We start from the raw sequence: 22,834 nt of genomic DNA on the forward strand, positions 1-22,834 counted from the left end.
CTCCAGGGCCTGAGTCCCCCGCCCGACGGAGCCCACTACCTGCGGACCACATGTTCAGACACACTGATGCTGCGGCACCGGAAGGCCTCGGCTGCAGGGCTCTCCTTGAATTCTTTCACGGGTGGAGAGTTATTCAAGCCTTGTTTGGGGGGTCTGGCTATCCTCAAACTACCAGGTGAGGAAGGAAGGCCCAAGCCCCAGAGAGCCCAGCTCCCGGGAGGGGAGAACAAGCCATTGGAGGGAGAAGGAGGAAAGGTCACAGGCCACAGGGTCAGGATGGAGAGCCCGAGGGTGAGATGAACAAAAAACCATGCCAGAGGCCAGTTAGCAGGGGGAAGAAACAGAAAATAAAAATGCATGAAAATACATGTCATAAACGTGACTGAGAAAAAGTCAGGTTTCACGCATGGAACCAAAACAAAGAACATTAGTGCAAATTAAACATGTATGGAGCGCTATGCACGGCAGATTCCAGGCTGTGCTGACCAGGCGCCCCACCCACCCCGCTCAGGGGCCGGGACGCCCCAAGGCCCTGAAGGTCACCGCTCAAAAGGCTGGTTCTTAGCTCAAGGCCCCTGGCACCCAGCTACTGGGAGCTTGAGAAGCCAGCTTTTGACTTTAGGTCACGCTGACCTGGTCATTCTGGAAAATGCCGTATCCCCACCAAGGGAGAACTGAAAAGCTTGGGCGGGAAGGCGGGGACAGAAAGAGGAGTCGCCGTTCGTAGGAGATGCAAACAAGACACGAGGCCTAGCACAGTTCTCTCAGATCTGGCAAAAGCGGCTGTGACGGGGTCCAGAGGAGCATGGCCCCTGTTCAGCAGGGGTGGAGAGCAAGCTCGGGAGGACGGGCAGCCCCGGCCCGAGACTGGGCTGACCATAGGGCCTCGGAGCTCCACCCCAGCCAGGCCAGGGATTCGGCCTCTCGAGAGCTACCGCTGCCCTGACGCAACCCTAGGCCCATCCGGTGGAGCCGGGCCCAGGCGCCCTACAGCTACCATCCCGATTCCCAGCTCTGCGAGTCTGCACTCAGGGGCTCAGGCAGGCCTGGCCACAGTCCAGCACATGGGCTCTGCGACACCGCAGGCAACGCGGGCCAGCTGGGTGGGCAACAGCTTGCTCCTCCAGCTACATGAGGGCGCTAAGGGCCTCCACAGGCCCTGCCTCTACGCCAGGACCCCCTGGTGCCCAGCACAGTCTGAAAAGGGACATCCCCCAGCCACATCCCAGTGCCGCCGGCCGGCCTCGGGGCAGCAGGCCAGCCCAGACCCTATGTGCACCACGCCGGTCACAGGTCACGCTCGCAGACCCGCCCCGCTGCGCCCCATTCGCACCGCAGGCCCGCACCTCTTGGGCCTCTCGTTGAGACTGGTGCTTCGAGCTCTGAAGCTGTCCTTCTCAGGGGTGTCATCGAAGGGCAGGAGGACGTTGGAACGCAGGCCCTGGCGGAGTGGAGCAGACCTGAGCCATCGGCAGGGGGACTGACCCCCCTGGTTCTTCCCTCCGTGAGCCTGCCTGCAGTGCGCCGCATCCCAGCAGGCCACGCTCGGCAAGCGCGGCACCTGACGACGCCCACTTCTGGCTCCCGACATCTCCACGCCGCAGCCACAGACAGCCAACGGCAAAGCGGGTCCCACCCTAACTATGGGTTTGGCCTCCGCTGGCCTACCTTAGTGATAAAGGGAACAAAATCCTTCCGGAAGGGCAGGCGGCATCTAATGAACCACATGGCTATAACGTGATGGGCCAGGCACACGATGTACTGATTAAACCTGCAAGAAGAAAGGGAAGTGAGGCAGCTCTGATTGGGCCCCGAGGCCGAGCATAGAAGAGAGGCCCCAAGGCCACAGGCCCATCGGAGGTCAAGGACCAGCATGGCTCTCGGCTGCAAGAGGCCTCAGGCTGGCCCAGGCCGTGGGCGGGAGGGACGGGCCAGCACTCACTTGGAGGGATTGGTGTAAGGCAGGGAAATGGCAAAGACACTCGCGTACTGCTCAGCTGCGAAGTTCCGGTAGAGGTGGGGCAGCCGGGCCAGAGCTGCAACAGGAGGGCACAAGGGTGAGGGGGCGCGGGCGGGCCGGGCAGACACAGGCCCACGCCTGCCGTTGCCAGGGGCCTGTGCTACTCCTGAAAGCCAGCGCGGCCACACTGACCTAAGAGGGCTGCAAAGGACTGAAGGTCGCAGCCCCCTTGAACATGACCTTCCCTTGACCCTTGGCTCTCTATTCCAAGGGTTAGTAAACTATGGTCCCCAAGGCCAAATCCAGCCAACGGCCAGCACTCGTGTGACCCATGAGCTAAAGATGGCTTTTACGTCTTTAAAAGGCTGTAAATAAAAAGAATGTGCAGCAGAGGTCCTACGTGTCTCTTTGCAGAAGCACTGGTGGCCCGGCTCTGCTCCCATCACCGCCCTGCTGAGGGCCAGATGCGCACTAGGGTACTGGGAACGAGGGGGTGAGTGGGGCAGGTGAGCAGGGCACCCTGAGCTCCTGGAAGCCCCTCCCTGCTGTGGTGTGTGTCCTGAGGGGAAGCGAGAGGAGGCTGTGAGAGCCCAAGTGCAGGGACCCGCGTCCAGCAAGAGAGAGGCTTCTGGGCCATTTAAACTGACACTGAGTATAAGAATGGAGCCGGCCACTGGAAAGCCAGAAAGGAAAGCATTCAAGGCTCAGGGGCAGGAAGTGCAAAGGCCCTGAGGCAACAGAGGATGGCACACCCCAGGTGCTCCATGGAGTTGTGTCCCAAGAGAGGCGGCAAGATGAGGTCAGCAAAGCCAGCACGAGTGACAGCCCCAACCCCGAGGGTCCGCCCCACACTCACATGTGCACTTGCTCGCACACAGAGACGGGAGGGGAGCCAGACGCTTACTTGACAGGAACTCGAGGAGTGGAATGGCCATGCTGGCTGTGGCTGAGATGTGCGTGAGCTTCACGACCAGGACGGGAAGCGCCTTGATGATGATGTCGGGCATCTCCACACTGCAGATGGCCAGTGCCACGACGCACTGGCTAGCACAGCGGTAGATCAGGCCTTGCTCCAGGCAGTACACCATCTCCCGCTGTGGGGCAGCATGGGTGCCTCAGACCCAGCCCGCCACGCCCCCGCCCCTGCCCACAGACAGGTCTCCCCTCACCCACTCCGGAATGTTCTACAAAAAACAAGATCAAGGCTTAGCAGGGTTAGCTGCCTCATCCCAGGTCCCTGAGCCCCTAACCAGCACAGCACCAGGAGCTGAGCCCTCTTGAGGTGACCGGACAGTGGGGCAGCTGTGGTCAGGCACTCCCTGATGCTTCCTGCCCACCAACAGTGGCCGGCCGCCCCGGCGCCTCAGCCCATCCTGGAGCCAGAACGCGCTGGGCCCATTACCTCTTTAGTTATGCGCCCCATCCCCCCACCGGTTGGCCTTATGACGGGAGGTTCTGCCTGACACAGCAAGGCCACCAGGCCCACTCAACTCCGGGCGGCCTCCCACGTGAAGACGCCATGCCGTGCCCAGCAGGAGACAAGTGCAGCTGGGGCCATAGCCTCTGGGCAAACCCTGTAGCTCAAGGCCCCACAGACCACTAAGTTTCCCGTAGCCAGCCCCATCCCTCAGACACACTCCAGGCTCCGGAGGTCCTAGGGACACCTTCAGCCCAGGCGGCCAGCTGCCCAACAGGGCGCGGCCAGGAAGAACCAGGCCAAGCGGCACAGGAGCGCCCGGAGGCGGGGCAGCGGACGGGCGCAGGGCACCAGCTCCAGACATCGCTGCCGTTGGCTCCGAGCAGCCCAAGTCTAGCGCAGGCCCCTCTCCCTGCTGGCTGGGACCCCGAGGGCACTAGCCGACCTCTCCAAGACTTCTGTTCTCTCACCAAAGACGGCCGGCTGACCAAGAATCATTGGGACTCTAATGGACATGGTGGACGTGCCCAGCAGCGCGATATCAGGGAGCTGCTGTGTGCCCGCTGATGGCAGAGGCGCAGGCAGATGGAAGTCAGGCGCCCTGGGCCCCGCTGCCAGCCTCTCAACACAGGCCCAGCGCTCGTCCCGAAGCCAGGCAACGCTCCATAGAAAGAAAAGATGCCGCCGCGTGTGGGAGGGCAGCAGAGGGCCCAGGCCCCCCGGGTGATGCGGAAAACGTCCGGCCGGGCTGGCTGACGCAAACATCCTGCGGAGCAGGCTCGCCTGTCCCTCTCCCACCGGGTACCTGTCTGGTTTTGTCCAAGTAATTATGGTAAGAGATCAGCGCCGTCAGCACGGGAACCACAGCCAGATGCAGGTCGGTTCTGGAGAACCCTTCTGGGGTGCCTCGAAGCCGCTCCAGGGTTCTGGGACCTGAAAGCTGAAGACCAGGGCTCAGGTGGCAGCACGCCCGGCAGCGAGGAGAGGGCGAGTGCTAGGTGGCCAAGAGCCCGGGGGGGGGGGCCTTCCTACATCCTTCTCTGGTCAAGGGTCTGCCTTTTCAGACGTGGGAGCATGCCCACACCCAGTGGCCAGGGACAGACAAGAGACGGGGCGCACGTGTCCCAGAAACCCTGGTGAGGAAGAGAGGGGAAAGGAGTCAGGACAGCACACTCAGATGGTGAGTTCAAGCCCTTCACGGAGATCTCCGATTTCCTGCCCCCTGAGCAGGGAAGGGAGGACGGGGCCTCAAGGGCAGGATCTGCACTGCAGATAGGGGTCTGTGTCTGAACGGGACTGCCCTCTCATGCGTCCATACGTGACCTCCCAGGACCTCGCGGGCGGAGCAGGAAGGCACTAGAGGTAGCCCCACCGCGAGGGGCGGCATTACCACGGAGCAGAGGGCGGAAGACAGCTGGTCGACACTGCACGGAGACGTGAAGATGAGCACCTTGTAGCGCAGGGACTCGGGCAGCTTGCTGAGCACGAGCTTCAGCACCTTCCAGTCCGCCTCCTGCAGGAAGAGCGGCCGCTCAGGGGGCGGTCGCGCCCTACAGGGGAAGACGCTCTCTCAGAGCCTCAAGCTGTGTGTGCAGCCAGGCAGCTGCAAGGCCTCTGGACCCCCTCTGTCCCCACAGGAACACGTGTTCCTCTGAGAAAGTTCCCTGCTGTACATCAGCTGCACCCTCCAGATGCCAGGCTGAGCGGGAGGCCCAGGCACAGCCAGTAGCGCCTCTCTGCCCTGAGCTGGCCCTGAATTTCCCACACCTGCCCCACCCTCCCCACGTGCCCGCCGGTGACCCACAGGCTGCCTGCCCAGGACACTGATGCCCATCCAGGGCACCATGAACGCACAGCAAGAGAAAAGCCCATATCCTAACTCCAAGAGAAAAGCAGCACGTGTTCCTGAATAAGCACAAGCCCAAGAACCCGCTCCAGGACCAAAATCCACTGAGGGCCACCGCAATGAGGAGGACGTGGTTGTGGCTCCCAGTAGAACTTGCCTGGTGAGTCCTCCCCACCTCATCGGGGGAGACCACAGCCCATAAGTGACACCAATGGCCGTGAGTCCTGAAGGCCTTTCCCCAGATTGAGCCTGGGACTCAGAGGCCTTGAAACTCTCACAGGAAGTGCCCGACAGCCCCCTTCGGTGCCAACGCCTGGTGCCCCTGGCGAGGAGAAGCCGCTTCCCTGCATGTGGCCCTCCAGGGCTGACCTAGGCCAGCACAGGCTGCCCAGCCCCGTGGCGGCACACCACTGACCACGTGGCCTCTCTCGCCAGCCCCTGTGCGGGAACAGGTCTCCACCCTGCCCCTCCGCGGTGCGGCCCCAGCTACGTCTCTGCCGGCACCTACCCTACCTCCAGGCTCTGCTTGTCCTGCCCCTGGAACCTCTCCTGCCTTTCAGGGCCTCACTCGGCCCTCCAGGTGCCCCCAACCAGAGGTGACTGCACCCCCCTGATTGCACACAGCCCGTCTCTGCCTCCACCTGATGCACGTCATCCAATGACTCGTTATCCCTCTACACACCTTCATCTTACACCAAAGCCACCTCCCAGAGGTGGGAACACGTCCTCAGCTCCATGCCCAGCTCCACATGACGGGCCACACACGGCTACAGATGGTTACAGACCCGCCATAGGCATGGGGCGGCAGCGCGCATGCCAGCAGCGGACCCCCGATGTGGCTGACACGAGGACCGGAACTGTGCCCGGCGCGGCGGAGGGACCAGCCGGCTCACCTGCTTCAAGCACTGCAGGAGGACGCGGAAGAGCAGGGAGTAGGGCAGAGAGCCGAGCCGCACCGCGGGGCCTGCAGGCGCGGGGCCAGGCGGCCCGGTGGGAGGCGACAGGGGGCCACTGGCCTTCTTCTCCGGGCCCCTCTCTGGCTCCCTGTGGAAGCAGGCGGGATAAGCACTGAGGCCGCAGGTAGGAACCGGCGCGGGCGCCCCGGCCGCCCCACACTGCCATCGGTCGGCTGCGGGACGTCCCTCAGACCCACGGGCACCCCCGGGGCAGGGAAGGGCTAGCTCCCCGGCCTGGAGCTGGGGGCACGGCTGACACGCACATGGCGTCGCAGACACAGTACGGGCTGAACCTCACGGCCCCATCCTTGCTGGGCAGGCCGAGGCGGTGCAGCGAGTCGGCCCTCAGCAACAGCAGGAAATCGAAGGCCTGTGGGGAGAAAGCGAGGTCCAGCGAAGCAGGGCCAACGCCGGGCCAACGCCGGGCCCGTCCACTCACACGCCAGCCTCTCTGGGAAAGGCCGTGCCCGCTAACAGCACACACATCCCAACTGCTCCGCGTCCGCAGCAGCGCGGGTGGTACCACACGGCCGTTCCCGGCCTCCTCCCGCAGCGCCCAGGGCCTGCCCCCAGGACACAGGGACAGCACGGCCCGCACTCTGACCGGGCAGCGCCCCGCACCCCCGAGTGCCGGAAAACACAGCTGTGCTCAGGCCACCGGCACATCCTCCAATGAACGACAGGTCACTTAACCACGCTGCACAAATGACGGACGGCTGCCCCACCGCGCAGAGGCTCAGGAAGGGACCAAGACTTCCGTCCCAGTGACCTCCGCTCAGCCTGGTGCCAACGTCTACAATGGCAGCCGCGAGCCATGTGCTCTGCCCCGGGTGGCCTCGCCCCGCCACCGACAGACCGCGGCCCCAGGGCTGACAGGGCTGTGTCGCCTGAAAGCGATGGAATCCCATCTCCGCCCACGCCCGGGGCCACCGCCTGGCTCAGCCCGGCACGCAGAGGCCCACGGACACAGACAAGGGGAAGGGCAGCAGGTCCTGGCAAGGCTGCAGCCACAGCCGGTGCAGAGGACGGAATAGTCTGCAGGAGACCCCTCCTGGGCCCCCTGCCACCTCCCAGCCTGGGGTCCCTGCAGGCACTACCAGGCCCCCAGGAAGCTGGCCATGGCCAGCCATGAGCGGCAGCGGGGGCGCCCAGAGCCGCGGACGGCCACCGGCCCCGTCATACCTGCAGCCGGATGCTGCTTGCGATGGGCAGGGCATAGTCATGCCTGTAGTGCAGCTCCATGTGGCTGACGAGCGTCTCATACACACGCACCGCGTGGCTGGCAGGCAAGGCGTACAGCTTGGTCTGCAGAGAGAGCATGCCAGTCACTTCGAGGGCAGGAGGCTGAAAGACAGCCAGGGAGCCAGCGCCCCGGTGCCCAGGAGGAGAGGAACAGGACGAGCTCTCCGGAGTGACCGGACAACACACAAAGCCTTGAGGCTGCTAACTCTGCTCCCGGGACTTTATCCCGTGGACGCTCCCACATGTGCACACTGTTACGGCAAAAAATCAAAAACAACATGTTCGTGTCAGCAGCAGGGAATCCACTAATAAATCTCTGCAACATGTGCAACGGGGACCCGTGAGCCGAAAGCACATTCTCCTGCCACCTGCAGAGCAGGACAGACCAGGGGTGAGCGAGGCCCCACGGGCTCCAGGGCGTGATCCAGGCCTGTCATCCCCACAGCGAGCCCCCTCCCTGACAGGTGAGCCCAGGAGAGGCCAGGTAAGACCTTGGCGTGGGGGGCGCCGCAGGGTGGCATGGGCTGGCCAGGAGCTGGGGGTCCAGCCGCAGCCAGAGCGACCCCTCCATGGCTTGTGGTACTCTTGAGGAGAGCAGCGGGGCCTTAAAACATAGATCATTGGTGTTCTTGTTCAAGAAAAATTAACAAAAAAAAGAGAGGGGGTGGTGGGAGTTGGACACAATGCTCAGGCCTATTCAGAAAGCACCGCAGGGACAGCTACAGCCGGGCTTGCCTGTTCTGGCAGGAAAGACAAATGCAGTCTAAGTCTTCGCTATGTTCACGCTACTTGTGTGTTTCACGCGGATGCAGATTACTTTTTAAACAAGAACCGCCTGACCCAGGACTTCGCCTCAGCTAGCCAACAGCGTGGTACTGTGGCCCCCGGTCTGCAGGGCTGGAGTTCCAAGTGAGGGCAACGGACCACCTTCCCAGCTTCTCAGAGGCAGGAGTCTGGGCTCGCTCAGGCCAGCGCACTCCCTCACCCACCAGAGGTCTAAAGAGCGCCGGGTTCCCGTGACAGGAGGCCACGGAGGTGACGGAAGGCCACGGAGGTGCCAGCCAGCTTTCTGCAGACACTTCAAACTTCTGCACCAGGAAATAACCATCCCGTGTAAGCGTTAGGAGACACTGTGTGAAAGAGAAGCATTTGAGGCCAGTGGTTCAAATACTACATTTTACGTAATACTGATGCTGGCCTGTGAGCTTGAGTGACGCTGTGACGCAGAGAGTCAGTGACAGGCCTGGCGGCCAGCAGCAGAGCCCAGGTGGGGGCCGGCCGGGGGCGTGAAGGGGCCCAGGCGGGCCTGGGAGCACGGGAGGCCGGCCGCGGTGCAGGGAGGCAAGCGCCAACCCCTGACAACAAACTCGACACACAAAGTCCTCTCACAACTCAGTAAAAAAACAAATGATCCCGTTAAAAAATGAGAAGATCCGAACAGACGTTTCCCAAAGAAGACATACAAATGGCCAACAGGCACCAGAGGGGCATGCGGACCAGACCTCAGGGAGCAGCACTTTACACACAGCGGCCTGGCTACGCTCCAGAGAAGCACAAGATCCGCGTGCTGGGGAGGACGTGGGGAAGGGCAGCCTTGCGCACTGCTCCCGGAGATGGAGCGGCCCCTGTGGAAGACAGTCCGGCCGCTCCTCGAATGATTACGCCCAGGGTCGCCATCCGAGCCGGCAAGTCCACTCGCAGGCGTGCACCCAAGAGAAGTGAAAACCCATGTCCACACACTGGCGCACGGACGTTCACCGTGGTGGGATTCACAGTGGCCCAAAGGTGGAGCCACCCAGTGTCCGTCAGCACAGGAACCGATAAGCAAAGACGGCAAATCCACACGAGGGACGACGAGCCATCCGAGCGAAGCACTGAGCCCTGCTACCAGCCAGGTGAGCCTTGAGACACTCAGAGCACACACTGCACAAGTCCATCATTATAAAACGTCTGGAGCAGGAAGATCCACAAGACACACAGTGGACTGGTGGTTGCCAGGGGCCAGGGTGCCGAGGGGGAATGGGGAGGGACTGCTAATGGGTGTGGAGTCCCTTCTGGGGAATGAAGACGTTCTAAAGTTGCAGTGATGCAGCGATGGCCACACAAGTCTGTGGAGATACTGGAAAATCCACTGGATTACACGCTTGAAGTGCATCAATTCTCTGGTACGTGAACTGTATCTCTCAACAAAGCTACTAAAATCATCCCGCAACCACAGGGCCAAAACAGACAGCAGGCCTCCCCACCTCGGCAGCGGTGGTGAGAGCTGGCAGTGGGGGGTGGGGGTGGGGGGCAGCCCTAGCTTGGGGGCATCTCTGCAAAGACTGGCCCTGCAGCCCTCACGAGCCCCCATGCTGGGACAAGGAGTCCGGGTCACACCGGGCTGCCATCTGCGACCCCCAGGGACTGCCCTGGTCTCCCCAGAGACGTGTCCCTGCAGAGCAGCATTCCAAGGGGCGCCTGGTTGGGGCGCCCTCCCAGAAGAGCAGAGGCCCACCTGAAGGATGACCAGGAGCCCCAAGACGGCGGTCTTCACATCCTCTAAGGAGGCTGAGTACGCCGCCACATCTCTCTCCTCCAGCTCAGGGGGTGGAGAAAGGGAGCGGGCAATCACCTTTAGAGAGAAAATGTGGATTCAGCTCCCTGGCTCGGGGCTCCCTCCAGCGGCACCGGTCAGACCCAATACTTTCTCCTTTATTTCTCAAAAGCTGCATTTTACACACCTGAGGGACCGTTCAGAAAGCGCGTATTTCACAGTTAAGAGAAGAACACGCTAGTTATGCAGAAGGACAATGCGCCCAAGCCCCAGTGCCCAGCCCAGCTCCCGTGGGGCACGGCCACAGGTGTCTCCCAGGACCCACCCCAGTGCCAGCCCGGCCACATCCCTGCTGGGAGGGGAGCCCTGCCTGAGACACAGCCCATCGCTCTGCGGAGAATGGGGACAGGAGGTCCAGGGGCCAGTGCTGCTGCGGGGCTTGGCCATAAACTGGGGCCCCTCTGGCAGCCCAGGTACCCAGAGCCCCGGGCTCGAGCGGCCCTCACCTTTTCCACAATGTCCAGCAGGCTGTTGAAGTGGTGGGTATGACAGCCTTCGGCCAGGTCCACCAGCAACTGGGTGGCCAGTTTCCGGACTTGGGGGTCTTTGTCCTCGGGGACGTGGGAGAGCTGGGAGATGACCACTGAGCTGATCAGCTCCTCCTGTGGCAGCACAAGCCGGGGGAGGGGGGGTGAGTCACGTGGGGCAGGGATGTGGCAGCACCTGAGGGGCGCTCTGCACAGCCCCTCAGGGGCCCAGGCCCACAGGCCCGATGCACCAACGAGTGTCCTGGCTAGCTGCTGTCCATTCAATGTCACAGCAGTGGGCCCCCATGTGCGTGCGCCTGGGGTAGGAAGACCCTGTCCCTGACATCACAGGGTCCACTGTGATGGGCAGTGTGACGACAGCTTTCAGAGGCAGGTACAAAGCACCACAGCAGCAGAGAGCAGGACAAGACCGACCCTGACATGAGGAAACTGAGAACCCAGAGGGGCTTCCTGGAAGAGGCAGCACTGAACTGGACTCCAAGGGACAGAGATACAGGAAAAAGGAAGGCTAAGAGGGAAGGAGTGGGCAGACCAGTGCTGGCAACACCAGAAATGCTGGTGAGGCTGCCCTGAAGCCACACAGTGCCTGAAGTGCAGCTCCTAGGGGAACGGGCATGCGAGCAAGGGGCATGCAAACGTGTCTGAAGGATGCACTCTAGCCACAGACCAAATAAAGGACAGACCGGAGGGAAAGAACCAACAGTAGAGAGGAAGGCAAGACATGGAACCACAGTGGTCGGGCTGGGACTAGAGAGTGTGAGCACAAAAACGAAAAGAAAACTTCCCTACAGGAGACTCTGCTCAGAACTTTTGTTCTAGGTCCCGAGCAGGCCCACGATCCCTGAGGGCAGCCCCGCGACTCTAGGCCCAGCATACACCTGGCGGGAGGCAGGAATGAACATCCAAGTGCGCAAACAGGGGGTGAACCAAGCCTATTAAGAGAGCCTGCCACAGAAAGGCACCTGTTGGACCCCAAGTCCAGGGCAGACCCAGGAGGCTCACAGAGACCCCACCCCTCGAGCCCACTGACCCCAGGGCATGCCCCCCCCCACACCCCCCAGCAGGACTCGCACCTCATAGAACTGCCTGTTGATGAGCAGCACGAAGGACAGGACATCCAGCACCTTGATGCGAACGGCACTGCGGGATTCATTCCTGGGGGCAGGGCACACCTGCTGGGGCCGGGGTAGGGGGCACCAGGTCCCAGCTCACCCTGCACCCTGCGCCCCAGGCCCACACGCCTCTGCGGCAGGGGAGAGCCACTGCGGACTCCGCCCTCATGGGGCCTGGCTTGCCAACATCCAGACCAAACACGGGGCGACGGGGCAGAGCGCTCAGCCCCCAGAGCAGCATCTTTCTAGACGACCACTCCACAGGAGCAAGCACACGCAGGTGCCTCAGAGGACTCTGTCCTACCGGAAGACCAACCTGCTCCCACTCCTTCCAAGAATGAGAAAGGAAAACCCTGACCGGACCGAGCCTGGGCTCCAGGGGGCAGGCTGGCCCCCGAAGGCTCCCTACCTGAAGAATCTCTCCATCAGCAACTGCAGGTTGTGAATCCAGCCGTCCTTCGCCGGATGGATTGACTGCGCCCTGTAGGTTATTAAGTTTAAGAGGGAGGACTCCTGTGGAAGAAAAAGCCTGGCGTTAATGAGCTGCTCTGCCCCGAGGAGGTTTTCCTACACTCATGGCCGGCAGGGCTGCTAGCCCCGGGGGGGGGGGGGGGTTCTGCTTACAAATGCCAGCCACTTCCCCAGGTGGGCAGTCCACACAACAAAGGCGCTAATAGCGGTGAGAATTCACTTAAAGACCCACACAAGAGCCTTGGCATCAGGCTGTGGGTTTCTGGCACGAGCGCTTCCTGCTGCCCGGTGTGCAGACGCACCAAGCAACAAGTCTCCACGGAGCCGGCCAGCACCTTCCTCCGCACAGGTGGGAGGAAGCCGACGGTTCAGCTAGCGCCTGTCTGACCGTCCCACATGCAGTCAGTCTGCTGACGCCCCAGCAGACTTCCTGGGAAAGCAGGAGCCTGCCGGCCAGCCCTTCAATCCAAACTCACACAGAGCCATTTCAGCCGCGGCGTCCCACCGCTCCCCCAGCAGCCAACCCTCAACCACCCTCTTGCGCGAGCGCCAAAGGCCCCGCCAAGTTGGGGGAGAAGCGATCTTACAGGCCTCTGGTCTGCGCATCGCTCAACGAGCTCAAAGTATCTCTCCTGAGAGCCGTGGAACTCGTTCTGGTCACACAGCTCTTCCACTGTGGTCAGCAGGTCGTGGACGATGGCTCTGAGCTCCGGGCTGTCCAGGCTCTGCAACACAAAGGTGCAGTCACAGAGGGGTGACTTCAGCTCCCCTCAAGGACTCGGCCTGAGTCCTGAGCTCCAGCGAGCTGCATGCAGACACCCCTCAGGCCTTCCCGCTGGGACATGGGGCAGCCGGGCCCTTCTCGCTCATTTGGGAAGTGAGGGCCCCAGGGAGTCCTGCTTTGCCCATCCAGCAGGCCTTAAAGGGATCGACTCCGAGGATGTTCACGTGTCCCTAAGGCTCAAACATCTCCTAGAGGCCCCAGTGCTGTGGCCTCCCAACCTGCCACTCCAGAGTGAAGCAGGGCCTGGCTAGCTGGTGGGTGACAGCGGTCGGTCCAGCAGCCAGACCCTGAGGAACGACAGTGCAGTCCTCAGTCCACTAGCCTGGCCACGCACATCCCCAAGCACGGGCCCCGGTCCCTGGGCCCCGCCCCCCACCCCGCCCCCGGGGGAGACCCTGCCCCGCTCCCCAGGGAGGCCCCTGGGGAGACCCCCGCCCCAAGCCCATGCTAGACACTGCAGTCCCCGCACTGCACCATGTCCTCCCCTCCCCGCCCCGCTAGTACTTCAGCCAAAGTTGCGGCAAAGTGGGAGCCATCCCATTACCCTTCTGGCCTCAAGTGACACCAGACCCACCCCCCGCCCACCTGCGTTCCCAAAGCGCAGAGCAGCGTCAAAGCCAGCATCTTCAGCAGGTGAGAGTGCAAGGAGCTGTCCGAGCACGTGGCGGGGCAGGCACAGAGGGAGAGCGCTCCTCATCGGGAGATAAGCCGCAGGCCCCCAGCCGCCCCGGCAAGGGCCCCATGGCCTGCCAGCCCACCGTCCCAGTCCCCCCCACCCCCCGGTGCCCACGGCCTTCTGGCCGCCTCACCTGGAGCTGCTGAAGCAGGCGCTCCATGATGTTCAGCAGGATGTCCCACGCCACAGCCTGGAGCTCCCTCCGGTACTTCTTGATGAGTCTGGTTATAGAGAGGACGATTTCGTAGGACACCACCTCGTTTGGACAGGTCATGGCCTGGAACAAGAGACCCAGGGAACACAGAGTGGTCAGCCGTTTCCCGCTCCTGCCTGGCAAGCCCCCCATCCCATGGCCCTCAGGACCACCTCTCCCGGACCTGCTCCCCACACATCTCTCACGGGCCACAGAAGAAGTCTCTCAGGAGCCCAGAAACAGTCTTTCTACCCTGGCTCCAAAGGGCTGGACTCAGCCAGACCACTCGCTGCCGATCCTGGGCCACTGGCTCACCAGCCTAGAGACCCAGAGTGCTACCCCTGCAAACCGAGGGCAAAGACCACGCCCTCCACCGCCCGAGAAGTGGGTCGCGGCAGGAGGGACGAGGCTCGGGACACTGTGCAGCACCGGGCACCCGGGCCCGGCTCACAGGGCGCCCTGCCCACGCGTGAGAACGTGCACAGCAAGTGCCCTGAACGCCGGCGGGCACCACGGACACAGAAGCTACATCTCGGGCCTCTCTCTAGAGCAAGAGCAAGACCAGCGCTTGCCGAGATAAAACCGCCACCTCGGGGAGTCTGAAGCAGTTCTGATGCTGATCTACACGAGGTGAAACCCGTAAGACAGAACCTTACTTAAAAATAAAACCCTCGGGGCACCTGGGTGGCTCAGTTGTTAAACGTCTGCCTTCGGGTCAGGTCAGGATCCCAGGGTCCTGGGATCGAGCCCCGCATCGGGCTCCCTGCTCCGCGGGAAGCCTGCTTCTCCCTCTCCCACTCCCCCCGCTTGTGTTCCTGCTCTCGCTTTGTCACTCTCCGTCAAATAAACAAATAAAATCTTTAAAAAACAAATAAATAAAAACAAATAAATAAATAAAATAAAACCCTCCTGGGCGCCTGGGGGGCTTAGTCGTGGAGCGTCTGCCTTTGGCTCGGGTCACGGTCCCAGGGTCCTGGGATCGAGCCCCGCATCGGGTTCCCTGCTCTGGGAAGCCTGCTTTTCCCTCTCCCACTCCCCCTGCTTGTGTTCCCTGTCTCTGTCAAATAAATAAAATCTTTATAAAAATAATATAAATCCTTCCAAGGGTCCTAAACTTCATGGTCTCCAAGATGCAAAGCAAGTGACCAAAAGCTGCACCTCCCCCCCCCCCACCCAGCTACTATGGTGCACAAACCCAGTCACCTCATAAAACGACGGCAGCACGGACGTCGGGGAGTTCTTGAGGGAGTAGAGTCGGTGTGCTCCCCAGAGAGCCATGCCCACAAAGAACACAGCCCCTCTCAGCAGCGGGGCATCTTCCATGTAGGCTCTGGAACAATCCGCAGGAAGACCACGTGTCAGGGGAGCCCGTGCAGCCTCCCCAAGCTCCCTGCTCTTACAGGGCAGGCACACGGGATGTAAGCTCTAACTCTAGTGCAAGCTTCCGAAGCAGCCACCTCAAAGGGACAGGAAAGCTCTCAGCCCCCTGGAGAAGGTTTTGTGGCAGCTGACCCAAGCCACCTGGCCCGACCGGGTCCGCCCCAGGCCTGGCGCACACTCGCCTGTCCTCCATGATACGACACATGTTGTAGATGGCACTGTGGCCCAGATGGGTGCCCAGGAGGTTACGCATCAGCTGGGAAACAGAATGCACCGCCATCAGAGATGGGCAGAAAGAAGCCCCAGGCCCCGGGGGCCAGCCTCGCACAGCCACCGCTCTGAAGCCCTCTGCGTCCAGCCGCTTCTCCGCCACCTCCTCCCAAACACAGAGGCTGTAGAATTTTCAAAATGCTGCTAAAACCCTGGCCTCAGCTCAGCCCCCTGGGAAAATGTTACTGGATTCCCCTCAACAGGGCAGATGGCCATTCCCTGAACACAGCATGGCCCTTGTCCTATCCACGTGCCTGACTTTTAACTTCATCCAGGGAAGAACTCTCCAGAACAACAGTTCAGACCCCCACCTTCCAGCAAGGCTCACAGAGCTCCTTGACGTTGATGGTACGGCAGAGGGTGACGATGAACAAGGGGAGGCTCTCAGCCGGCAGGCAATTGTAACAGACCACGGCATCCAGCACCTGCAGGGAGACCTGGGGAGGGGGGATAGGGGTCACGCCGGCCCTGCCCTGCCTCCCGCCCGCAGGGAGGTGACCCCCTAGCCTCCTGCCCACCCTCCTTTGGTTGGTGACTGCCGCCCCTCCCCACTGCCAAAGCAGCCTTCCTTAGAACAGCAAGAGCGAGTGAGCATCACCGTCACTGTAGGTCACCCCATCCTGAACTATGACCCCACGACGGAGGTCATCCAACCAACCACCCTTACTGCAGAGTCCTGAGTACCAGAGAGGCCAAGCAGCCAGCCCAGGGCCACACAACCAGTGAGGGGCAGTGCAGGGCTTGACCCCAGAGCTGGGGTTTCAAGCACTCCGCCACCCGGCCCGCCCAGAAGGAGGGTGAGAGGAACCAACCCTGGGGAGGACCAGCTACTAACCTCTATGTCCACGGATGACACGGTCTGGACACACAGCAGGCAGATCATACTGTTGGAGGAAGCGAAAAGTCAGCGGAAGGATATGTTTCTCAAGAGACTGAGTGGCTCCGTCTCACCTTATGGTGACTCTACAAGTCAGTTAAATCAAGAACTCGAACCCCTGACGGCTCCACTCACCCACAGACAAGCAGGTGCCTGCCCTGGGCCAACCACTGCTCAGCGCTGGCTGGAAAGCACCAGCAAGACCCAGCCCCTGCCCTCACGGCTCCCAGAGTATGTGAACAAACAACAACAAAAACGACGATACAGAAACCTCGGCTAGGGACGCCTGGGTGGCTCAGTCGGTTAAGCCTCTGCCTTCGGCTCAGGTCATGATCCCAGGGTCCTGGGATCGAGTCCCACATCGGGCTCCTTGCTCAGCAAGGAGCCTGCTTCTCCCTCTGCCTGCCTCTCTCTCTCTCTCTCTCTCTGATAAATAAATAAAATCTTTAAAAAAAAAAGAAACCTCAGCTAACGTAACTCGTCTAGTAAAGAGAAAACGCTATCGTTCTATAAATGTTAAGCAAAGGGCGGCTACGCTGCTCCCAGCATCTCCGACTGTTTGCTGATTCCAGCAGCTTTAGTCACACTGCAGAGCTACACGCAGCGCCCAAGGCAGCAGAACTATGATCAGAAGGACGTTATTGGAACTCTTCTTACTGGACCATTGATGCAATGTATTCATCCAGGTAGCAGCTGTTGAACTTAACCAAGTTCACAAGTACCAGGAGGAATTCTGAGGACAGGCCGACGTCCATCCACTGCAGGACAAACCCAGCTGAGGAGGAAGAAGAGAAGAGCGGTGTACTGCCTACTCAACTCCTCCCCAGGAAAACACCCCGGTCCCTTCCGCTGCTGTCAGCCATGTCACCTGCCCCATGCAATAGCAGGCCATGTGCAGGCCGACGGAGGCTCGGACTGTCAGCTTGGACTATGAAATTTACCAGCCCCCAGGAGGCACTGAGGGGGTCCAGGCTGAGAGGCAATAGCAGGGTTTGTGTGTTGGATGCTCAGAGCCCGGGCCCCCGAGGCTGGGCTGTGCGAGCATCACTGGGCACGTGTCTAGGAGGCAGATTCCTGGCCCTCTACCCCTCCCTGAGACTCTCTCAACAGGGACAAAAGCCACGCTTGGCCATTGGCCAAATCACCTTAGAAAACCTGAGCATGGCCACCAGTCAGCACCTGTCCTGGAGACAGCTGAAGCCCATCTCTGGGCCCCAGTCAGACTAACTTCCTCCTCTTTCCTCTTCTCCTCACAGCAGTGACATGAAACCTCAAGACCCACGGAAACGTCACCCCATCAGGACAACAGAGAGGAAGGCCAGCCAAGGGGAGGGCTAGGAGGTCAGGCCCAGGGCACAGAGAGACCCAAGAAAACACAAAGAGGCGGCCCCAGCCCCCAGAAACCTCAGGGTACCCTGGATAAAATACAGGCTGACGCCTGGGTCAGCAGCACACTCTCCCTACAACAGAACTCGGACCACCTCCTGCCCACCTAGTAGGCCTCACTCCCCAGGGACTCTGAGCCAGCAGGTCTGGAGAGAAGCCCAGGACTGTCCATCTCTAACAAGCTCCCCAGGAGACCGTTGGCTGCTCCAGGCCGCACCCAGGCAAGCAGAACCTCGTGGTGCCGCGCCCTCTGCAGGCCATCCCTGTAAACTGCAGCACCCCCTCTGCACCTCAGCAGCCTTCTGGCATCTGGGGTTCAACGGGATCCCCCAGGCCAGAGAAACCCCACAGCCACTGTGGCACCCACCCAGTTCTTCTTCCAAGTAGGTGATGTGTCTCCCATTGTCCGTGAGGGCCTTGAACACTTCCAGTCTCTCATGGAGGTCTTCATTAGAGGGGTAATCCTTGATGACCTTAAAGAAGAGGGCCCTGAGAACGCCCAAGCGGTCCCCCTGAAGATAGAAGCACACGCTCAGCAGTCCTGCCAGGACCCCCACCAGTGGGGTTTCCCACACAGCCATACACAGTCCAAGTACAGGGGGCTCTAGGACTCCCGACCCTGGGACCCCTTCTCCTTCCCACAGGCACTGGCTGTAAACGACAAACTGGGCACGTCGGAGCGGCTCCAGATAAAGTGTGTGTGTGTGTACACGCGCGGGTGCATGTGCACTCGTGTGTACGGCACCTGTATGCAATAAGGTGTGCGTGTGTACGCGTGCGCACGTACATGTGCACTCGTGCGCACAGCACCTACTGTGTGCAAGCTCTGGGTACAGCGGTGGGTGAACAGCAGGGGACAATGCTGTTCCAGCCCTCCTGGGGCTCATGGCCAAGAAGAGACGTGCTTGTGCCCGCACGTGACAAAAACGGTCTGACTACTCTGCGAGGAGACAGGCCTCTCCACGCAGCAGGGGTGTGGAGGGCTGGAGGAAATGCACAAGACGGAAGGGAGCCTTCCAGGCAGGAATGCAGAGGCCGCCTGCGGTTCTAGGAGAGGCTCAGAGCAGCATGGCCACAGCCCGGAGCACAGTGAGCCATGGACAGAGGCCCAGGCCCAGGCCGGGGGCATGAGGGCATCCGGAGGCCACCCGTCTCTCATGGTGGGCACATCCCCGTCATTTTGCATGAACAGCCTCATCGACACCCCAAAACATTCCAGAGGAGGCAAGAAAAACAGCCATCCCCATTCTAAGGGAGAGGAGGTGGAGGCTACTACAGTGACTTGCCCGGGGTCCCCCGGGTTCGAGAGGCTAGGGTGCCCGCTCAGGCAGTCGAGCTGCAGAGACCTGGCACCAGATGCCCTCCCCAAAGACCAGAGTCCACGCGTGGCACAGCGGGAGCAGTCCGTGGCCGCCCGATGTCACCCCCCCCACCCAGGCCAGCTCCACCTGCACACAGACCCGCTGCCCGTTACCTGCCCCTGCACTATGGCCTTCAGCAGAGCCAGCACCGCGTGCCGGGCCTCCGGGGGCCGCTCCGGGTGCAGCAGGTCCGCCACGGCCTTCCACAGCGCCTCTACTGCATGCTGCCGCCAGCAAAGAGGGACAACGGTTAGGGGGTGCTGGCCCCTCCACTCAAGGCTCAGTACCATGAGGGAAGGATGGAGAACAGTTCTTCTGACTTAGAACTCACTCCCCTAAAGCCCACATGTCATGCACCTGTCACAGCACACGTGAGCCGGAGCCTACAGAGGGGAACGGCTGCAAGCTACTTCAAACCCACGCAAGTCCTGGCCACAGCCTGGGGTGGGGGGAGGGAGGAGAGCAGCAGGCCAGGGGAGCTGTCCCGGTGCCCCCAGGGATTGGCCAGGAGTCCCCCTTTAGAGCATGCTCAGACTCCAGTGAAGAAAGCCACTGAAAGAGTCTCAGAACCAGGCGGGCCTGGGTCTGCAGCCTGACCCAGAAATCCCATTCCCCTGGTCTCTCTGTACCAGCTGAGGGCCACTCTGTACCACACGCCTGCCAAGCCTGTGCTGCCGAGAACGCTGTGGGCTTCTGGAATCTGCCTCCCAGGGTACCTGGGTCCTGTTCCCTGCAGCTGCCCAGAATAAATCTCTCTTGTCACCTTCTCTCCCACATTAACCATCCCGTGCTCCCTTCAATCAGGGTTTTCAGACCACTCAAACTTTCCTGGGCTCACTTCTCTTAGGAGGGGACTAAAACATCCTTTAGATGTTGTCTGACCCACATCCTGACCGTCTCAGGATACTATAGAACTTTCACCTCTTTTGTCCTATGCACAACACTCCTAGTGACAAAGCCTAAGCCACAACAAGACGCAGATCCCGACCCGGGGGGCTCTGCCAGCCTCTCAGGGTTATCTATTCAGTCACAGCCCCCCCCCCCCAAATACCTATGCAGCCAACTTCATGGACGCAAAAGCCTATGTTCACATTTATTCTCAGTAACGTATAGTCTGCATGTTTCAGATGACCTGTGGATGTCGTGGTTGCTCTCCCCTCCCCCTTAGCAAATCCCAATCTGCTTGGTCCACGTCTCCTCCCAAGTTGCCCATATAATCTCCGGGCCAAGCTACAGCAGAGCCCTTGAGGTGCTCTCATGACAACTTCCCAGTCTGTCCTCGGGATGCCCGGAGAGAGCCTGCAAAAATCTGCCCGAAATAAATAGGCTTATATCTGTGAGGTTGCTCAATGCCACCAACTAGACACCTCTCCCAAAAAGACACCGGAAATGGCATGCCTTGAGTCACACGGTTTCCTGATGTTCCCTTACCTTCCTTGGGATACGAAAAACCAAGTAAGCATGCGTTTATGCAAGTCACTATTAAAGCCTTTCTCGGAACTGCCGGAAAAACCTTAATGCCTGTGCTCCTCACCTCCATGTGTGAGTGACCTCTAAGGGTTATGCTCAGAGCGTTTCCAGAAGCTCCCCTAAAAGGGTGCAGTCAGCGGTCAACCCTGCTCCTAGAAAGAGCCAAATCAGACTTCTCAACAGCAGCCAACTGAGGCAGACCTACCTCTTCAAATTTCTTCGTTTTTGCAACTTCGCAGATCTGCCCTATCACCCGGATGCGATTGTTGATACCACATTCAACACTCAGTTCCTGGCAAGAGAGGAAAGAAGCAAAGGGGCCAGCGCTCAGGCAACAGGTCTCCTTAACCACCAGTCGTCACAGACCACCCCGAGAATTCCCACGCTGGAGACCTGGCCCGGCTCTTTCTGAAATCGGGGACCACGAGAATTTACTACTCTGTTTCAATGGAGTGAGAACAGACTACTTCTCTTTTTCATGACATTTCATTTTGTTGAGATAAAATTCACATACCAAAATTAGCTGTTTGAACAATTTAAAACTGTACAACTTAGCTTTTAGTATGTTCACAAGGCTTGCAACCACCTCCACTGACTCCCGAATATTTTCATCCCCTAAAAGTACAACTTCACACCCATTAGCAGTCACTCCCCACCCCCTCAGGCCCCGACACATGCTGATCGACTTTCCATCTCTAAGGATTCACCTATTCTGGACATTTCATAGAAATGGAATCACACGTTATGTGGGGGCCTTTGTGTCTGGCTTCTTCCATTTAGCATGTTTTCAGTGTTCATCCACATTACGGCATGTGTCAATACCGCATGCCTTTTTTTGCCAAGTAATACTCCATTGTACGAATGACATCACATTTTGTTTATCTGTTCACCAGCTGACAAACATTTTGGTTGTTTCTGAATGGGAAACCTCACAAGTGCAGAAACTCAGCATTTATAAAACACGGTGCCAGGGGGCGCCTAGGTGGCTCAGTTGGTTAAGCGTCTGCCTTCGGCTCAGGTAATGATCCCAGGGTCCTGGGATCGAGCCCCGCATCGGGGTCCCTGCTCTGCAGGAAGCCTGCTTCTCTCTCTCCCACTCCCTCTGCTTGTGTTCCCTCTCTCGCTGTGTCTCTATCAAATAAATAAATAAAATCTTTAAAAAAAAAAAACATGGTGCCAGGATGTGGTAGGGGGATTCAAATACACACCAGAAAACAAAAACCCGCTTGTTCCAGGAACTCACAAATTACCAGGTTAACACTTGGCTATAACCCTAATCACCCGTGGAAACCAAGCACGGCGTTTTAGCCGTGGCTAGTGAAGTAGGTTCTCCAGCACGGACATCCTAGTACTACCTCAAGTGTGCTAGCCGCAGTCCCCAAGGTCCTGACTTCCTGCACCTCTGAAGGAAAGATGTACAGGCTTCCAGAGCACTGGGGACAGCAGTCCCACTTCCCACAGAACCTGGTGACAGACGGAACCCAGCCTGCCCTGCACCTCCCAACAGCCTAGCAGGGCAGACAGGGCAGCTCACTCACTCTCAGGATGTCCGCGGTGATGATAAACTCCGTCTGTTTGCCCTCTGCAGACCTGGGGTTTGGCCTCGGGGTTCCCAGTCCCAAGAGAATCCTGAACTTCTCCTTCAAGCCTGAATCTTTGCTTGTTGGCTTGGCCATGGTGGGCAGGGATGCAGCAGAGGCCGCTTCTGCGCCGAGAAAACAGGCGGAGAGCTCAGGGCAACTCCCCGCACCCGCCCCGCTGCCGACCTCCGGCCGTCCACCCGGGAAGCCTAGGTCTCGGGTGGGCACGACCCTCCCACAGCTCCCGGGAGGACCTCAAGCACAGCCTGGCGGTCCCGGCCAGCAGCGGGCACCGGGTGAGGGAGGGGAACCGCAGGCTGGGGCTCCGACGCTCGCCCTCCCTCTCCTCCCCGACTTGGCGGAGGCCTGTCGCGGACGCTGGAAGCAGGGGGCCCCTCGCACCCGCTCCGTCTTAAAACCCAGGACTGCTCGAGCGGCTGCAGGCCGAAGGCCGGGGCCGTGACACTGCGGGGTCCGCCCCCGCCGCCTCTGCGCCGAGCAGCACCTCCCCTCTCCCCGGCGCGGCCGCCGCCCCCTGCCCCATCGCGGCCGGGCCACACGGTGGACCGGGCCGGCGTCGGCGGTCGGGGGCCCGCGAGCCACTCACCCCACGCCGCGCCCGCCGCGCACCGGGTCGTCCCGGCGCGGAGAAGGGAGCGCTACCCCGGCCCCCAAACCCCCGAGCCGCCGCCGGAAGCTTGGTCCGCACTTCCGGCAGCGGACGGGGGGGGGGGGGGGGGCCGAGCGCCGCCGCCGAGCTTGCTGGGAG

At 60.6% G+C, this 22,834-nt stretch overlaps 1 protein-coding gene across 8 annotated transcripts in view; it reads right to left on the minus strand.

The window, feature by feature from the left end:
• TSC2 (TSC complex subunit 2) overlaps positions 1-22,814 on the minus strand; it is a 33,590-nt gene extending 10,776 nt beyond the window's left edge. For 4 of the 8 annotated variants that reach the window (XM_081820287.1, XM_081820284.1, XM_081820285.1 and 1 more), the window contains exons 1-26: positions 22,673-22,814; positions 22,024-22,190; positions 20,691-20,777; positions 19,129-19,239; positions 18,022-18,166; positions 16,926-17,043; positions 16,227-16,275; positions 15,703-15,828; positions 15,304-15,377; positions 14,945-15,071; positions 13,682-13,825; positions 12,676-12,813; positions 12,027-12,130; positions 11,579-11,660; positions 10,464-10,619; positions 9,919-10,035; positions 7,362-7,484; positions 6,443-6,549; positions 6,117-6,267; positions 4,768-4,890; positions 4,183-4,317; positions 2,865-3,054; positions 1,943-2,036; positions 1,669-1,771; positions 1,347-1,441; positions 40-168 (exon numbers count right to left, since the gene is read on the minus strand). In XM_081820287.1, the coding sequence (XP_081676413.1) occupies positions 40-168; positions 1,347-1,441; positions 1,669-1,771; positions 1,943-2,036; positions 2,865-3,054; positions 4,183-4,317; positions 4,768-4,890; positions 6,117-6,267; positions 6,443-6,549; positions 7,362-7,484; positions 9,919-10,035; positions 10,464-10,619; positions 11,579-11,660; positions 12,027-12,130; positions 12,676-12,813; positions 13,682-13,825; positions 14,945-15,071; positions 15,304-15,377; positions 15,703-15,828; positions 16,227-16,275; positions 16,926-17,043; positions 18,022-18,166; positions 19,129-19,239; positions 20,691-20,777; positions 22,024-22,161 (2,966 nt within the window). In that variant the 5' untranslated portion in view covers positions 22,162-22,190; positions 22,673-22,814. The remainder of the gene's footprint in view (positions 1-39; positions 169-1,346; positions 1,442-1,668; positions 1,772-1,942; positions 2,037-2,864; positions 3,055-4,182; positions 4,318-4,767; positions 4,891-6,116; positions 6,268-6,442; positions 6,550-7,361; positions 7,485-9,918; positions 10,036-10,463; positions 10,620-11,578; positions 11,661-12,026; positions 12,131-12,675; positions 12,814-13,681; positions 13,826-14,944; positions 15,072-15,303; positions 15,378-15,702; positions 15,829-16,226; positions 16,276-16,925; positions 17,044-18,021; positions 18,167-19,128; positions 19,240-20,690; positions 20,778-22,023; positions 22,191-22,672) is intronic. The other 4 variants (XM_081820291.1, XM_081820289.1, XM_081820290.1 and 1 more) reach the window with 1 other exon arrangement.
• Between the last annotated feature and the right edge of the window lie 20 nt (positions 22,815-22,834).

This window comes from Leptonychotes weddellii, chromosome 5, assembly GCF_054177405.1.
Source record: "Leptonychotes weddellii isolate Sample4059 chromosome 5, ASM5417740v2, whole genome shotgun sequence".
Lineage (NCBI taxonomy): Eukaryota > Metazoa > Chordata > Mammalia > Carnivora > Phocidae > Leptonychotes > Leptonychotes weddellii.